Genomic DNA, 19,069 nt, shown 5'->3' with positions numbered 1-19,069 from the left:
CTCATGCTCGCTCCGTACTCCCCCTTCCATCTCATGCCCCTCCGGCCGAGCGCCGGGTAAAGCAGCAGCCTTTAAACTATTTATAGCGATCGCGCTCGCTCATCATCCTCGCACCATCGAGGGCCCCGAGTAGGAGAGACAAAGAGCCCCTCGACACCTCGCTTTTTCTAACCTAATGGCTGTTTATGGTGTAAACGGTCGGCCGTCCGGCCCGGGATGATGCGCATCCTCCCCGCGAATACATTGTAAGAGAGGCTCGAGGGATTATTAAAAAGCAGTTGTTTGGTGTCGCGTAACCGGGCTTCTTCGAAACTTCGTCGGACGTACTTCGACCAGGCGGTTCTGGGCCCGTGCCAAAAGATTGCCGCGGGGACTCGACTTATCGGACGCACGTAAACTGCTCGATAAATAATTAAGCAACTCGAAATAGTTATGTCCGTGCTGTTGTAGCTTGCCACTCGGGAGTCCCGGTAAAAGAGGCTTTATCTGTCTGACGGCATTAGCTTTCGTAAGTGAAAGTGCGACTCGATCGCGCGCAGCCAACGTAATTAAATATAAACATCCGCTAGCTGGGATGGATACAACTGTATCGAGTCGGAGGTCATTTTGTTATTGTTGTTTAAGGACTAGAATCTTTTATCGTTTCATTTTATAAGCTCACGATGTCGGAAATTAATGGCTAACGGAACGAACGCTCCTTAAAGTTGCTATCGACCCCGTTATTCCGAGTTCCGTACTTTAACCTATGCGTAAGTTAGTAACGTATCTCCAGCATTGATTTATAAAATAATAATTTCCATTTGGCAAATCTATGAAAATAAAAACCATCCCACCCACACCCAACCCCCGGGCCTCTGCGTAACAAAGATATATTAAATACTTACTTGTAATTTAGCTAGTGGAATAATATCACAGTCGGTGGGTCGATGCCACACAGTCTTCTGGGACGTTGCATTGTAGTAGTAAAAGCGAGATGTGCTCTGGTCGAACAATTCCCACCACTGATTGTTATCAGTTTTCTTTCTGGAAATTAAAAGTCCAAAACAATGAATTATTATTGCAATATAGGCACGATCTATGCGCTGATTCGCGATTTACGCACACAATTTTCGGCCTCGAAATAATTTTTTAATACAACTCCTCGTAAATTTTGCGTAACATAATCGATAATCAATGACAAATGATATTACAATAAGACTTTCACACGTCAATTTTGGCTACTGAAAAATATGAGGTAACGAGGTTTTACATAAATACTAATGAATTTAAACTTATAATTAATGAGAAAATTAACGATATATCCCACGTCGTTAACTACTTCGATCAATATGCCTTAAGACTGCTTGCTAATAAATTAAGTGCCAATAAACATTCAGATTATAATAATAGTTTCCACAGTTTCCACATTCGAATAAAAAAAAAATTTTTTTAATAATGATTCATCTTAAATACTTATTGATCGTTAATTACAAAAATAGCTGTGATGTAAATTTAAATTGATAATTGATTAATTAATATCTATAAAGGTACAGAAAAATTATGGACAAAATTATTATCGAGATTCATAATACAATAATTTTAAGTAAAAACATACGTAAAAATAATCAATTAATTTTATTGATCTAAAGTGAAAAGTAAATTTGTAATTAAGAAATTTGTAAAAGTCGTGTAAATTTAAATTAAATGTACTATAATGTAAGATATTAATATAATACAGAATAAGAAAATAATAGAATCTACTAAATATACCTTCTTCTTTTATTTTGGTAGTATTTTATTAAAATATATAAAACCGCTACAAGTTTACTAAATATTTTTTAATTCATTAACGACAAAGATACTTCTTAGTCATAAGTATGAAATAGTTTTCAAAAATTTAGTTAATTCCCAATAATCTTAAACAATAATATAATAATTTATTTCTGCAAATTCATACTCGTAGCTATGACTATGTAATATTATTATTATCGATATTATGACATTACATACTGCATATCCAGAATTCGTTTATTCTTAGCAAATTTATTAAGAACTGCTTTAATTAATTTTCTTCAACATCGTAAGTGTCAAGCCGTAAAATATATTTGTTTGTGAACTAAAATAATTAATGTTATTTAAAATTAGTTGAAATCTTAAGTGAGACGTAAAACTATAGATAAAGAATCGATACCTTTAATCGACATTATTGATTTTTTAGAAATAAAAAAATATCAAAAAATCAGGTATTACGTAAGAGAGAATTATTTCAATTTCGTTAATAAATCTATACCAAACTGTACTTAAATTACTATACATTGAAAATCGTTAAACAAAAAATATCATTAAATTTATATTTAAATAATCATTAAAAATTATACAACTACTTTTTGCTTTTATATTAAAAATATTTGTAAAACGAATTAACTGATAAAGGCAATATAATTTTATCAATTTTTACTATGTAAGAATCTTGATTTTATTATATTGGAAACATGTTATTGTTAATTGAAAATGTAAATAATTCAATGCTGCAAATTCAATATGAAAAGAAGTATAGCCATATGCAATAAGATATTTTTTTCGCACACGAACAAAGCTTACTTTTTTCCACGGCAAATAAGTAGCTCTCTAAGAGGCACGTACAAGTGTTCTCTAAGGGGAGAAAAACGTACTATGAGCGTAAAGTATTTGAGATATTACACTCATTGCAACCAAAAAGCTAGTCACTATTACTAATATCAAGACATTCGTATGACATTTCAACGCGAACAGTACCTGGCGTTTTTTCACGTCGCCTCATCTTTCTTACGACCATTATAGAAATTAGCCATATGCAATAGGAGATTGAAATCGATAGAAAATGTAGTGTCATCGTGAGCTCGGGCACGCGATCCGTAGCGTAAGGAAACCTGCACGTTCCCTTATACAGATAATCGGTATTAAGAGAGAACAACTGCCGATGAAGGGACAACTTTCTCTAATCTAAATAGATGGTCACAGGAGCAGGAAGTAAATTTCACGAGAATGTCACAAAACTAAATGCTAAGCCTCTTCTCGCGCCAATATTTAAATGATTTGTCGATATAACTTCGTGGCTTTCGCCCGTCAGCTCAGGGATGAATGTACATGCAGCAAGTGCAGGTTACCTCTATTTTTTCTTCATTTACCTCAGCAACCAGTATAATCTTAGCCGATTAATTCAATTAATGTAGCTCACGAGTGTAGAGCAGGTTTTCCTTTAAGCTCGAACTTTCCATAATAGATTTACCGATAATGAAGAGCACTGGAGCGCGCTAGTTACAAAATTTTGTTAACAGAAGGTTAAATATATTGTCGATTATTACATTATTTTCATGGACTATAAACAATATGATTAAATCACGTTTCCAAATTAGAATTTTGTTTGCATTTTATATCTATATTCATTTTGATATTTACAATACTATAAAACTTGAATAATAATGGCTGACCGATTGGCCCCTAAAAACGATTATATTTATAAATGTATAAATGCATTGGAAGCACGTTCATTGTTGGCAAAATTATATTACGCAATTATGTATTTAAATACGGATAAGTAGACTTTGTTTGTAATGCATGTGCTTTGTTGGCTGCATAACATCAAACGAAGTAGGCAAAAATATCGCAAGTGCATTTACGATTACGCAATAAATATTAAATTTCAGTTTTGTAAATTAAATAGGATGTAGATAAAGTGGAAAGTCGGCAAAAAGCCATAAATCCAGAGCAAAAATTTCGACGAATCATTTAATTTTTTTTTTTTTTTTTTTGTATAATGATGGAAAAATCGAATGATAAATTAAAATAACTCTTGGACGGAAGTTTCGTTGTAAAACGGCACATTGCGCTCCCGTCATATGGAATGACAGCACGTGTTCGCGAACAGTTATATTCCACATAAATCTTGAAAATATCACTGGGTTGGGTTGATGCTTAAGAACGTTGACCGACCATCACGTCAGACATCAATGCGCCTATTAGTTTTCTAAAACGAATGGCGCACTTGGGAGATGCAGCTGGTGATGCCCGGGAAACATCACTGCATTACAAATTAACTCGGTAGCGCGGTATTAAATACGTCAAAAGTCCAGAGGTATATATGAAACTTACACAGGTACACCGGGTGGCGGGTCCCAGACGCACTCGCCAGTCGTCAGGTTGGCATACATGTGCTCCTTTGTCCTCGGCTCGATGATCTCCACCCACTCCATTCTGCAAGCAAAGGCGAAACAAAACCGCTGTTAAAAAGCCATTGCCATTTATCGGGTCGGCATACGAATGAGCCCTCGCTTATAAATCAACGCAAAACGAAACGAGCATCGTCCAGCGCAAGAAATAAAAAAAGAAAGAAAAAGGAATGCCTGTAGTTAAAGAATGGCCAGGTGAATCGATGATAGGAACAAAAACAGTTAGCGCAGTGTCGAATTGTCACGGTGCTCAGTTCCATTGTGTGCTATGGTTTATTTCTTATCGCACTTTCAAGTGACGTCTTGTGGTGCTATTCGTAAGGTACTAATTGAAAGCAATCGGGCGATATACCGACGATACACGTTCGCTTACCTAATATATTTCAAACAGTTTTTTTTTAATTTTCAAACTCCTATATGAAAAAAAAAAACAATATTTGAATTATAATTAAATAGAGAATATCATTGTCTCCGATGATATGCCTTTAAAATTATTTTCAATAAAATGTCATATATTGAATTAGCATCATATCATAGAATATTATGTCGAACTGCGCTTTGAAGCATATATCTGATTTAAATTTAATGTTTTAAACAGTGACATTTCAATAAAAACTAATCAAATAAGAGAAAGTAGTACAAGTATAAACAAAATAGAATAGTGTTGAAAATAATAACGATACTGTAATAATAAAATCTCTTCAACAAAGCTTCATGAACACGTATTCTGATATATGATATGAATCATTTATGAGTGAGTGATATATATATATATATATATGAGAGTGTATGTATGTATAAATAATGAAAGAGGTTTATCGCAATGCATGTATTAAAAATTAAGTGTTACCCTTGGCTCTTTTATATTTCGGAAGTAATTTCGATAAATTAGTCGCTTACTAAGAGAAACAGAGCATAATTCTTATTTATATATTAAGCTCTATATTTAATGTTTATCAGCTAATATTTATGATTGGTCCATTTACATGTGAACTTAAATAGTTACAATAATTTAAGCTTAACATTACTAGTATTATAGTAATATATTATTAATAATGACTATTATAATATTATAACTAGTATTATAATCAATTTTCAACTTTTTTTTCAAAATTTTCTTCATTATACTAGAAAATAGGGAGTGTTTTCAAATTTTTGAATAATATTTTTAGTATACGATGCTGCTAAAAGCTTTTCTAAGACTATGGTTTTCATATCAGAGAGCAATACTAAATCGTAGTTGGGAGTCTTGCCAATATTATGCACAATATGCTGGGTTTATACGACAATGACATATTTCAAATGACCAATATAGACATAGAATTATTGTGGGTTTTTAAAAATCATTCAGACAAATTTTAGCATTACATAACATTTTTTATGAATTAAAAAAAAAATATCATAAAATAAAAAGTGTCTACGAAAAATATTTGTTCTCAATTAAATATTATTTATACATAAATTAGATAATAGGCATTTTTTTTCAATGTATTTAAAGGTATGAATAGCTTTATTTTCGAGAATTTTATGATTTTAGAAAATATTGAAAGCATAATTTAAAGGAACGTTAAGAAGTTTCGTGATAAACTACTAATCAATAACTTCATCGTAATTTAATATTAGTATGTAATAATATTGCATGGTTGATTATAGCATTACAAATGCATTGGGCCGACTTTTACAAGGTAGTCAGGAATTTATATTGCAAATGAACGATAAACTGAAAATTTGCCTTCAGCATTGTCTCATATTTTATATAGTACTCAATTATCTCTCTCAATAACTCTCCTCAATTATCATTTAATAAGTATAACAATTTGCACAATTACATAAAAATTAACTTAACATGGAGTTCTTTTCATCAATATTTTGTCTCGAAGTGTAGTAACTTACTTATTAACTTAGCTAAATTATAATAAATGCTTAAAATAAATTCTGAATTAATCAAAATATGAAAAGTTACGGATGACATTAGTCTAGTTACAACGCGCTGTTGAAAGTAGTCGTTATGTTGTCAAAACTCATCGTATTTGGAAATAGGTGCACATTCTCCATCCATTCAAATCCATATTTAGATAAAATTGTTTGTATATAAAAAGTAGAATATCGCAGATTGGTAATGTAATCGTGGAATTTCTTGATAGTACAAATGCATTGCCAAATAAGAAAGAAGCACTTGACGAGAAACCGATTATAGCTAGGCAGTTTAGCATTGCGTGCAACTTTAGAAAATAAAATATATAAAAAGGTTCAATGATCTTGGCTCGCAGTCTGTCACATTTAAAAGCCTGAGTTTCACCGCTGGAGGATAAGAAGTCGACGCAAAAAACAGGGTGGTACGGGTGGAGGTTGGAGAGAGGTCAGAGTCAAATTCCGTACAATAATATTAGTTTTCTAAAGGCAAGGGACTGACTTTCATGTCAGATAGTAAGCAACCGGCAAAGCAAAAAATGACAACACATATATAAACAACAATTACAGGAATGGAATACACTACACTCGAGTAGCTAGGGTGTGGATATGGACAAAACGGCTGCGTGAAATAGTTTAGTATGCTTGAGACGTGATTATGAAACAAAATCACCACTTAAAATCAAGTAGGTCAGAGTAGATTTTGCACTTGAATTACCTCATAACATAAACTGATCTCGAATGAGGATGAGCACTAAGGCAAAGGAGCGGAGGTTTTTTAATTCTTCTTTATTTTCTTTGACATAGTTTCTTAATAGAGCAAGATTATCAGGAATTGCTCTGTGAAAAACTGTGATTTCAGATTAGTCGTGCGTGTTTGTTCATTTTGACATTGAATTTAATGAATTTACGTAGGATGTATAGATAGATAAGTACTACGACACAAACTCGATATTTCATGTTCTTATGATTTTCAATTAATTGTTCGAATGATTTAAGTTGAAGTTTATTTGATATTATTACATTAAAAATAAAAATTCTTTATCAGGTTTCTAAACAGATTTCTTCTTCTTTTTGTTGCTCTTATTATTATTATTATTATGATTATTATTATTATTATTATTATTATTATTATTATTCTCATCAAATTAATGATCTTTATTTATAACAAAAGAAATTATTTTTATGAAAATTTTTGTTCTTTATTATCTGGAAACACGTACATCTATAATTTGCAATGACATATCTCATTTATTTATGTATCTTCAAAACTTGAAAATAACTGCGATAAATATTATATTTAAAGGAGAAAATAAATTAATATTAAACAGCCTTAAACCTTTCATTTACTGATTTTTCAATAAAAAAAAAAAGGAAATAAAAATAACGATATTACACCTAAGAAACACTACATATTCGTTAAAGAAATAAATACAAATTTTTACAGCTCACAATCAAGTTTTCATGGTGCTTACTTATTTCTAAAATTGCCTTTCGATTCTTGTTTTATAAAAACGCTTTTATTCAAGCAAATAAAACAACATACACACATGCAAATAATAATGTAATTTTAAAAGGTGAAAAGCAAGTTAAAATCCTAACAGGATTAAATTATATATTGGTAAAATAAATAATTATTTACTATATTTTTAATTTAAATTTACAGAAATGAGAAGAGTTTAAAATGCTGTCATAAACTTGAAATTTAGTCGAGTGACCTTTAGTTTTATCAAACAAGTATCACTCTGTTATACAATTACTTCCTATTTTTAGTCATATAATAGTACCCTAGAACACGAGTATACTCGAGTCGCTTAAGCATAGTTAAAATTCACGAGGATAAGAGTCTGATTTTCATATCGAATGACCTTCGCATCTATTATAACTTGAAGCAAGCAATTGGAAAAAATTCGAAAATGAGGGACGGAGGGAAAACTAAATAGTAATCCATTGTTTTTTACGAGTGAACCGGTCTCCAAGTTCGTCGTTCGGATCACCCTTTAAAATAACGTTTCCCGACATTTACAATGCAGTTCGATAATCTCGTTCCATCAGCAATTAGAACCCAGTACAGATCAATCGCCTAACCCAGATTTCGCGAATAAAAAGCAGCATTGAAAAAGACGCGCGGTCACAAAGATAAGCCAGTTCAGTCCGGCGGCGCCATTTATCGGCTCCAACGCTTCCTCTCCCCCCGCTACGCCATCGCCGCCGCCATCGCCACCACCGCCACCGACACCGCCACCTCCTCTTCCTCCTTCTCTTTCTCCTCCTCTTTATTAACGGCTCTCGTAAATCAAGCAGACCGTAGACTCGTGTGGCAATATCGCTAAGAGAACAAACTTTCTCTCTTCTCTCTTTGCCCGGTATAATCGGCCTATCGTGCATTTCGGCCGTCCTTCTTTCGCGATTAACTTGCCCAAAAAATCATGCAGAAAACGCGAGCAGAGTGACTAAATACACAGAGAGTATCGAAGATAATACAACGACATGGACAAGAAAGAAGGAAATATGTAAATTTCATTAACGGACATAAACAAGCCTGACAATTAAATTCTATCGATTAGAGCTTATTGAAATATCAAATGGCTATTTTCCAAGCAGTTTATGGTTCATTAAGTTGCAAATTACGTTAAATATTCAGATATATTATAGAGAAATTGGTTGTGTTACTGAAGAGATTCAACGACACATTTATCTATTAATAGTCATCAGAATCATGAGATTTTTGACAAGAAAAAAGAAAAAGAAATTCTTTAAAAGCCATTGTATTCATCGTATTGGTCGTTAAAACAATCCGAGCTATCCAAGGCGATATAGATTGTTATACCAAAAATAGAGAACAAAAGTTTTTATATGCATAAATATGTCGTTGTATGGAAAAAGTTAATTTTTTTAAATTATTAATACCGGTTTTTGATAGACACATCTAATAAATTCTTGCCTTTCCTTTAACATCTAAAAACTATTCTATAATATCTTAATTGACGTTTCACTCGAGTCTAATTTTATATATGTAAGCTTTTTTTTTTATTCTGTCATATTTCATTTATTCAACATTAGCATTTTAAATAGACTAGCTTTTCAATAAATTCCAAACATCCATTAGAATGTAATTTCAATGCATCTTTTTGTACATCGTAAAAATTAACCATACAAATGTTTACACATAATAATTAAAAAAATTATTTTATTTTCATAAGCAGTTAATTTATTTTTCGAAATTTTTTATAGCCTTTCTTTATATATTTATTCCATTTTCTTCGTTTATATAGCTATTTTAAAATGAAAGATAAGATTATTACTTTTGCGACTAATTGTTTTTTTTTCTTATTGTCTCATACAAATTTCGTGTAATATCTTTTTTAACTTGCACTTCTTTGCGAGAAAACATGCGTACGCACGCACGTACGCATACACACAAACACACAGACACAAACAATAGAATTAAGCAAGAATATTGAGAAATATCAATAAGCACCTTGAGTTAAAAACTAAACTTGTGTTGGATTGGCCAATCCAAGTTGTTAGCTGATTAAATTGAATGGATAAAACTGTAAATCGAAAGCTCTAACGAAACTGACGAAAATCTACATCGACATTTTCCGACAAGTATGCAAGGATAAGAGGAAATATTTTGCTAAGATGTACTGAGAAATAAATAGAGAAAGTGTGAACTATTATTTGTTACTTGGGTTTCGTGTCCCATCCGTTACCTTTAATATTATATTTATGTATTTCCCGATTTGCATATAAACAAGTAAATATTAAAATTAGAAATTAAATTGGAACGTAAGGATCTTTGGTGCTTAAATGACTCTTCTAAAAGTACAAAATTTATAAGGTGTGAAAAGCACATAATCTTGGATTTGTTGGGGATACCCAAGTAATAACCAGATTTTAAGAAATACCGGCAATTACTGACGTACCATTATTTACTCCTGGATAATATTGTCATAAATATTTGATGAAGCAAAAATTTATTTGCGCGACAAGAAAGTAACCATTGCCGCTTCGATCTGATAAGACCGTCCATTTAGTTCTGCGTGAAAATCAGGGTATCTTCCAGTGTTTTAATAATTTATTTATAATTTTTCAACTTCTCATTGTCTTTTTTGTTTAATGTTTTCTAGCACGATAAAATCTTACTGGTTTCTGAAAGCACTGACACTTGGAAAAATAGCTCGTGGTGTATATTGTCGCTGACTTTTTTGTTACGTGCAGGCATGCTTTGGGGCAGTGACGGATTCCCGTTAATGAATCAGTTAAGCCTTAAAGTAAATAGCGAGGCAAGCATTTTTCAATAGTAGAGGTCGCACTTCGCCCATGTTTATTTTTAATTTCATCGATTATAATCACAGTGCTATTTTACTTGTTCATAACATTCGAAGAAAAAAAATGCATATAAGAATAGAGACAACAATAATGTAATTGCTAAGCAGTGCTAAGCATTTATGATCTATCAATAATCGTAATGTATAAATTAGATCTCATCTAACTAAAGTAATAAACATTTTTCTCTAAAGCTTTAGAGAACTGGGAGAATCACTTATCGTTAAGTATGATTTCTATAGTAGGAACTCGTTTTTGTGGAGAAAAAATCTTTAAAATTTAATTTATTTAAGAGATACGCAACAATAAAATAATAATGAAAAGAGGAACATTATAAAAAGAAATATTTGAAATTTTTATATATAACGCAAAGAGTAATCCAAAGAAATTTTATAAGAGGTAATTTAAAAAATTGTAACATCGAGAAAACAATATTATGTTTATGAGTTTTTCATCTGAAAAGTACTATACAAAAATTAATTTACGACTGTCTAGCCCCTCTAACTAAAAATGAAATAACTAGGCCGCGTTTCTCAGTGATACAAATGCGCATAAACTCGTACAAACGTCACAGCGGGAAAAATGGGCACAACCAATCTAGCACTGAACTAGCACCGAAGACGAAAAAGAAAGGGAAAGATGAACGTAATCGATATATACATCGCGACAAACTTTTCTTTCACTATAGGTTTGCGACCCTTCTTTCACAGCTGATGCCTCATACGCACATACGTATAAAGAAGAGAGCGAAATATAGAGATAGATAGATAGATAGATAGATAGATAGATAGATAGATAGACAGAGAGAGCGAGAGCGAGAGAGAGAGCGAGAGAGAGAGAGAGAGAGAGAGATCACGAATGTGGTAGTAGGGAGGCAAAAGGAAATGATTCATCGGCGAACTTGCCAGTGAACTGAAAATCGGCAGAGCTGGAACGAAGCCAAAAATGGGCTGCTGCTGCTGTTGCTACTGTTATTGCTGCTGCTCGCAATTCCTTTTTTATCGAACACAGGATTGACGACTTTATTTAATGCAACATTGAGGAAGAACTATCGACAAAAGTCATTTCGTAGTGTAAGTTTTTTCTCACTACAGTGGCAATTATATCATTTTACTCTCTCATTTTCTTATGCATCATAACGTCATAACGCATTTACAGACAATACTTTCCCATTCTAAGCCGAGTGTAATTTAAACTTTTTAAATGTGTTTCGTACTCAGGTGGACGACTAAGCTGCTGTTGTTCTAAAAATTATTTTTTATCTTGGCAGAGTTTTGATTACACTTTCACGATTACAATATCATATTCAGGGGCTAGTTAGGACCAATGCGTATAAAAATTTTTCAGGACCATTATGTAATTGCAAAAGAATAGAAAAAAATGCTTGTCGTTTCATACTAAAATGAATATTCTAAAAATCAGTGCATATAGGTAGTTAACATTGGCAGGTTTCCTTGGAAAAAAGTCACAAATGTAGCAGAATATATATTACACGAAGATTATGTAATATACAAGCTTGAATATAACAAATCAATAATACACAGTAAAATATACTTTAATATAAAATAATAAAATATTTTAAAATCTCGTAAAAAAAGAAATATTAAATTAATTTTTATCAATCTTTTGCTAGAAGTACAAGTACAATTATTTTAATATAATTTTAAAATAATATTAAAACAACAAATTCATTGATCTTGGGCATTTATAATTTGTTATTTTGTAGAAAAAATAATGTTTCTTTCAAGACATGTGTAATATATACTGTTGTTACAATAATATATTAACGGTGTTCATCATAAAATATTAGAATTGCTTAATACATATACAAGACTAAGAGCGATGAATAATAATGTTCAATTGCCTGATATTATTGTACATATATATTTCTTATAAAATAAAATTAATATCATGATTAACAGTAAAAATAATATTATAAATATACAGAATAAAATTAATTTCATACTATTTTGACGAGCTGCCGATATATTTTGAAATTCTTTTTTGAAAAAAGGCTGGAGTTTACATTAATTTCTTAAAATGTACTTTATAAATGATCCTATCGTACAAATAAAATATTTCAGTAGCCAAGTATTCAAGATAACAGAATTTAAAATACACCTATAAATATTTCGATGTGTAAGTAAATTAAAAATTTTAACCTTCAACGATTGAAATATACAAAATTTGGAAGAATTAATTTATAATTTACAATTAAATAATAATAGCTATTAAATTGAAAATAATATATATATATATATATATATATATACATTAAAACGAAGAAACGAAAGGGTATTTATATAAGACTGTAAAATCCAATCGAAACAAAATATAAAATGTGTGTTTTTGCGCATGCGCGCTCATCTATACAATTCTTTAGGTATGAAAAATATTCATAATTCTTTTAGAATTCTGAACTATTACGCATGCATTTGATAAATTAATGGGCATTTGTAACGCTCATCTTTAAACGCGATGCATGTTTTAAACTGCAAAATTACAAACGAATACGAAAGTTCATGGAAAGAAAATAGACATTCAGCTATTAAGTTTATAATAGAGAAATACTTAACATAGAAACGCCTCAACGACAGACGTGCATACTTTTAAATACCAAAACACGTGTTTAAATTTAAATGCATACATCATTTCGGTTTTACATGGCTAAACTGGATTGATTATCGTTTTTGTAACGGTGGTCACTAGAGTCAATATCGAAAAGTCATGTTCACGCTTACTGAAAAAAAAGGAAGACTGCTTAAAACAATGCTGTGATAAATGCCTGTAATATCCAGTTGCGGGACTAGAGTCTAAAATAAAAGTAATTCATTTGTGTCGGTGGTGCAACTCGACGTAGAACTGCGTCATAAACGAAAACTAGACGCGGTCAAATAAATTTATTCTATTCCGGAACTCGACTACACCAGCACAATCGTTAAGCCAATGAATCTTGCTCGTGTTCGATCCCCATTAAATCGCTTCTGCAAACAGGCACGCTCCCACTTATCATCGACAACTTTCTCTTAATATAGGATACATCCCGACATTGGATATCATTTTATCGTCCGGCGAAGTAGTAGCACCCCACATCCCCGTACCTTCATTATAACCCCAATGACACGAACAGCGCCAACGTAGGTGCGTGCACACACTGGTGCATGCCGCAACTCCCGTTCTATTTTCGTCGATTGAAAAAAAGAATTGGCCTCGTAGCGCGCACTTACACTTATGCACGCAGCTCGTTCCGTGTTAAATCGAGAGGCTGCAATGGCTCCACAGCATTCCTCGCCGGCCGCGCGAAAATCTCCTTTCCCCTTGGACCTCTAGGCCCAAGACAACATCTGAAAATGCCGAAACGCTGTCATCCTCCAGGGAAAACAAAAGCCCAAACAACTTGAGATAAAAAGCGACATCGATCCCTGCGGAAATAGACGTCGCGACGTCCAGGCGTATCCCGACGCATCCCGAATCGAATTCGGGATAAAGGCATGTGAAAAGGGCCCGAACACAGGGTCCGTGAGAGACCGCCACTCGCTTTTCCTTTCTCATCATCACTTTTCATCGTCATCTCGTTCACAACTACATTCCGAGTGGACATGCCACTGTGGCCATCGAATCCATTATCTTTACCAAGCATCGCGGCAAGTCTAATGTTACAAATGCCTTGAGCTTAGAGCTTAGAGCGTGAGCTGATAGCTGTTATTGTTTTTTGTTAGGATTTGGTTCAATCGGCACAGGCAGGTGGCTTGGAAGGTATTGGAGCTTGACATTTACAATGAGTTCGGTTGTTACTCGCGTAGAAAAGTGCACTATAGTGGCCGGAGAAAAATTTATCGGTCGGTGTGCTAATGCGAGAATGCTAATCGAGGGATTTCTGGGGAAGGGCGAGCGTCGAGATTCCCGGCAATTAAAAGAAGTAATTCATCGTGTCAAATTGGTGAAAGTATCGGGATTCCCTATCGGGAGAACAATCGGGACGGAAGCTTAGGCCAGCTGACTCATGCAGATGCCGTTTCCTCTCCCAAATCGAAAGTTACAATAATAAACGCGATGAAAGGAATGAAAAAAGTCCCGGTGGCGGCTCGTCAGTTTGAATTCCGCGTAGCTCGCGCGATAAATTTCGGCCAAAGTTCAAAATAACCGCGATGCTAGGGCGACTCGCTCTTTCGACGAATTGACTATTAATTTCGTTGCCCCGCATAATGCAAGTCCTTGCCCCGCAGCGCGCGCGTTCGAAGTCCATAAATTCGTATAGACGGGGCAGCTGGAGATGAGCCGAGAGCGATGGAGGATAGTTGGAGCGAAGGGCGATGATGTCACGTAGGAGGCGGGTTTAATTGGCTCGAATAGGTCGGCGCTTGAATCCGAAAGCGCGCGAAAAGGAAATACGCCGCAATTCCCCTCTCGTGACTTTTCGTTGTGTTTTCATTTATCGCCCAATTGCTATTTTATGTCATTCAAACACGTCATAGCTAAGGCGGCGTTTCTTTTAAATATCTCGTTCGAGCTGCTCGTCGTTTTTGCAATAACAACCTGTAATCCTAAAGCTGGTTATCTAAAACTCGTTTTTTTTTTTTTTTTTTTTTTTTTTTTGAAATTTCATGAGTTTTGAAAGTCTTGGGTTGCGGAAATCCCTAGAAGCTTACGACTGATAAGGATTAACGATAGATGCTCAACTGTAGATCGAGGAGTGACTCAATCATCAAACACAATTTTTTAAATATTTTGTGGGGATGCCTTTATATGCAAAATAATTATTTTTCTGTGTATAAAAATTCTTACTTATTCATTCGAACCACGACTGCTCGGAAATTTGAAATAGATTGCTGAAATCATTTTATTACGACAAGCGACCTCTACCCGTATATAATTTAATGAAATTTACCCACAACATTTATATATTCCTATTTACCATCCTGATTATTTTTAATTTAAAATTCCTTATACTCCACATTAATCGTTTCGTGTGCTGATTACTATAACATTTTCTTTAAATTAAATAAATTCGGCAAGATTAATAAATATTAACTTTTAAGTGTCTATTTTTATAAATGAAGACCAAGAGAAATATTTGTTTATTGGTAAGATTCAAAATGAGTAAGATTACATACTAGTAGCCTCGGCTTTTTTTTGATCGGGTAACAGAGCTATATCATAAATATTCTGTACCCGTATACGAGAAAAAATGAAATTTTTTAATGGCACAATTTGTATCTAAATCATAATTTAAAACCACATCTATAATACAGAGAAATTAATGTATACATTAATTAGGAAAATCACGACTTCTATTTTCTGTTTGCCAATAGAACGAATGCAATACATTTGAAGAAACTGGTATCGGTATAAATACATTTGAGCTTATTTTATCAGACTATTTTATAATAGCATAATCGAATAAACTATTTTATTTCACGTGTGAAATGTTTGTTGTTAAATATAACTTTAAAATAACATCGAAGTAAGTCATTACTCTTATCGAAAACAGATAAAAAAAAAACTTATTTTCTCCATACATTATCGATACAAAATAATTTGATATATATGTAAATTATATAAAAATTGTCGAAAAACGACATAAAGTAGTACGGCGTATTCGACATTGAGCGCAGCACGCCACTCCCCGTAATAAAGTAGTTATATATGTACGAATTGTGACGGTGACTGACCGTCTCTTATTCTTTTATTCTTTTATTCTCTTATTCACTTTTTCTTATTTCAATGCAATGTGTAAGTTTTCATTGCCGCTACAATGACAGTTAGGTAAAGATTTTAATTCCATGTAATATGAATCTAATAAAAAATATATCGAGTTAATTTGTATATGAAAAATTAAAGTAGTACAATAAAAAAAAAAAGTTCTTTTTAAAATATTATTAATAATACCTTTTGAAATATAATAAGATTTTTAATAATTATTTGAGATTAATTGGTGAGTTTTGCGAAAGCTGTTTTGCCTGTGAAATTCATAAAATCCCCTAGAACATCAAAAAGTAATTTTAACAATTGTATTGCACGATGATGTTTTACATAACTTAATACATGTCGTACAAATATCCATACATTCAATGTCTTAATTCTAGTACTTAAATTAATCGCTTTATTATCTCATTTCAGCACATTGCTTATTTATAATGAATTATGTACAGTCCAGCGCTATTTTATTTTCTCAAACAAAACGCTTATACAAAGACTAGGTTTCGAATCCCATTGCTCAATGAAATTAATACTCGAGGATAATCGTATTATAAATCGCTATCTACTTAACTCATCATCTCATCTCATCACATCAGTTGACTAATCGCACCAAACTAAACCCAACAGCAATTAGTGGCCCTTTAATACGTAAAGCCGCCAAAAGATAGGCAATTCAGCCATTCATAGTAGCATAGTAATGCCTTTGATTATTTGCTGAAAAGTTTCGAAAAACGAAGTAATATTAATTTCGTTAAACGAATTTCTCAGGAGCACGCGTAAAGAAAAAGTTTGTCACGTGAAAAGTGCGCACAGAAGCACAGCGAGCTAACTGTAAAAGAAGCTATATAATATTGCACTATGGAGCAGGAGTCGAAAATGGAGAAGACGGTAAAAAAAGACGGAGAAAAAGAGAAGGCAGTGGAGCGCAATGTAGCAAGTACAAGGGGGAAATTGCACTACTGAGGCAAAATGGACAAAAGACGGAAGAGTTAAGCAAAGGACAAGGGGAGGGGTAAAGAGAGCGAGCGAGAGAGTAGGAGAGAACGGGACGAAGAGCTGTTGCTGTTGTTTCTATTGCCGGTGGTATACTTGTAAAAACTGAGTGAAAGACGCGAGTCCAAGACGAATATGACGGATAGTGCGCGAGAAGTCGTACCATTATCAGCATGCAAGACGAACATTGTTATATTCGGAATGTGAGAAGAAAATATTCTATACAATGAGAACTGAATGGTTTAGGCAACTTACAGAAATGCACATAATTATAAAAATATTGTAATTTCGCACATCTAAATTGGCACACTTTACTCCTATTTCATGCAATCTATCTACGATGAAAATTATCACTCTTATTTAAAACGACACAATTCTTTGTAATTAATTGTCATTTAAAAATTAATTCATAATATAGTATTAATTATTAAATTATTAAATAATATTAAATAATATTTAACTAATTTAGATTTTTTAATTTGTAATAAGAATATGCACGGCTTAAGAAAGCCAATCTTCAATGCACTAGAATAAGTGTTTGCGATATCCGGGCACATACTAGATGTTATTACTAGTTACTAATGGTTACTACTCATAAGATTTGTAGTAACTACGATACTACTTCGTCATAAAAATGATATGATTTATATTGTGACTTAGAAAACGTATGCAGCATAAGAAAGTGCATTATTAACTTATTAAATGCATGCATGAAATACATTTTAACTGTATCAAACTATTGTTATTAGATATTATTTGAATATAATGAATATTACTTTTTTTATTTTAAGAGTTGTGTACCTACATACAAAATATCTAAATATCTGAATAAAAATATCGAATGATAATTTGAATGTTATTAATAGCAAAATATATTTATTTCCGCAAAGTTAAAGCATTAAAAACATATCGATATGCACAGTATTGCTTTAAACACGACAGGACATAAAAAGAAATTCACATTTATATTTGAATTGATTTTATTGATTAATTATAACGGAATTTATCAGAAATAAGGCCATTACACGTAACGAATTTTGTTTACGAAGAAGTCTAATTTTACCAGATTGCCCTTATGTTTATCACAACACGTCAATCCCATGTCAACATGTCAATCAACATGCTAAGAGTATGATTTATTTACGAATATTTTACATAATATATAAAAAATAACAAAAAAGGTATGTTCTTAATTGTAACAGTAAAACATATAAGATAATCAGATAAATATACTTAACAGAGTGAAGAGTGTATTTAAAAATGTCAAAATATGATTTTCGTTTGATGATCAATTATCGATATAAATATTGAAAGAAAGCAAGAATATATGGTGCCTCAGTTAAAAAAAATTATAGTATATGTTGAAATTCTGCATATATTTATATTGTAATATATAATAATTAATAAATGAGTAATGTTACAACTACCAGCATAAAAAGTACTGTATTTAAGAATACGTAAATACATTGAGCCCTAGAAATAAAAGTTAAAACTCTATGTAAGTAAATACATATATACATTTTGTGTGTGTGTGTGTGTGTGTGTGTGTGTGCATAAAAAATTTTTTCATGTAACATACACGTATTTAAAAAATCTGTAGTATTTACATTAATACCGAGAATGGCATGTATTTGTGAGCACAGCATACTAAGAATTTGTTCCACGTGTATTGCATTCGCATCTTCGAATAATATTCGTCCCAAGAAGTCGCCGGTATAAGAATGTCCCGAGTTGCGATAGAATTAGTTTGATAAAGACCGAGGGGTCTTTGTGTATAAAGAATGAATAATAAAGCGAAGTTTCACATAAACAATAGGGATGTACGTTAAATTCATTCTTTTGCGTAAGTAAGCAGTAATATTCTAATAACTGACAGTCGATTGAGCATTTCAATTTCGCAAAATTGTAACGACGAAGAGTGAGCGAGAGAGAGAGAGAGAGAGAGA

The 19,069-nt window shown here is 32.5% G+C and overlaps 1 protein-coding gene across 1 annotated transcript in view; it reads right to left on the bottom strand.

The window, feature by feature from the left end:
* The window catches only part of RhoGAP93B (MyTH4 and RhoGAP_KIAA1688 domain-containing protein RhoGAP93B), a 37,374-nt gene that overhangs the window by 12,506 nt on the left and 5,799 nt on the right, over positions 1 to 19,069 (bottom strand). Inside the window, exons 2-3 of the mRNA XM_011497563.1 lie at positions 4,111 to 4,212; positions 885 to 1,023 (exon numbers count right to left, since the gene is read on the bottom strand). Of these exons, the coding sequence (XP_011495865.1) occupies positions 885 to 1,023; positions 4,111 to 4,212 (241 nt within the window). The remainder of the gene's footprint in view (positions 1 to 884; positions 1,024 to 4,110; positions 4,213 to 19,069) is intronic.

The sequence above is a fragment of the Ceratosolen solmsi genome, unplaced genomic scaffold, assembly GCF_000503995.2.
Source record: "Ceratosolen solmsi marchali unplaced genomic scaffold, CerSol_1.0 scaffold47, whole genome shotgun sequence".
In the NCBI taxonomy this organism is placed as follows: domain Eukaryota; kingdom Metazoa; phylum Arthropoda; class Insecta; order Hymenoptera; family Agaonidae; genus Ceratosolen; species Ceratosolen solmsi.
This window is presented reverse-complemented; position numbering and strand designations above follow the sequence as displayed.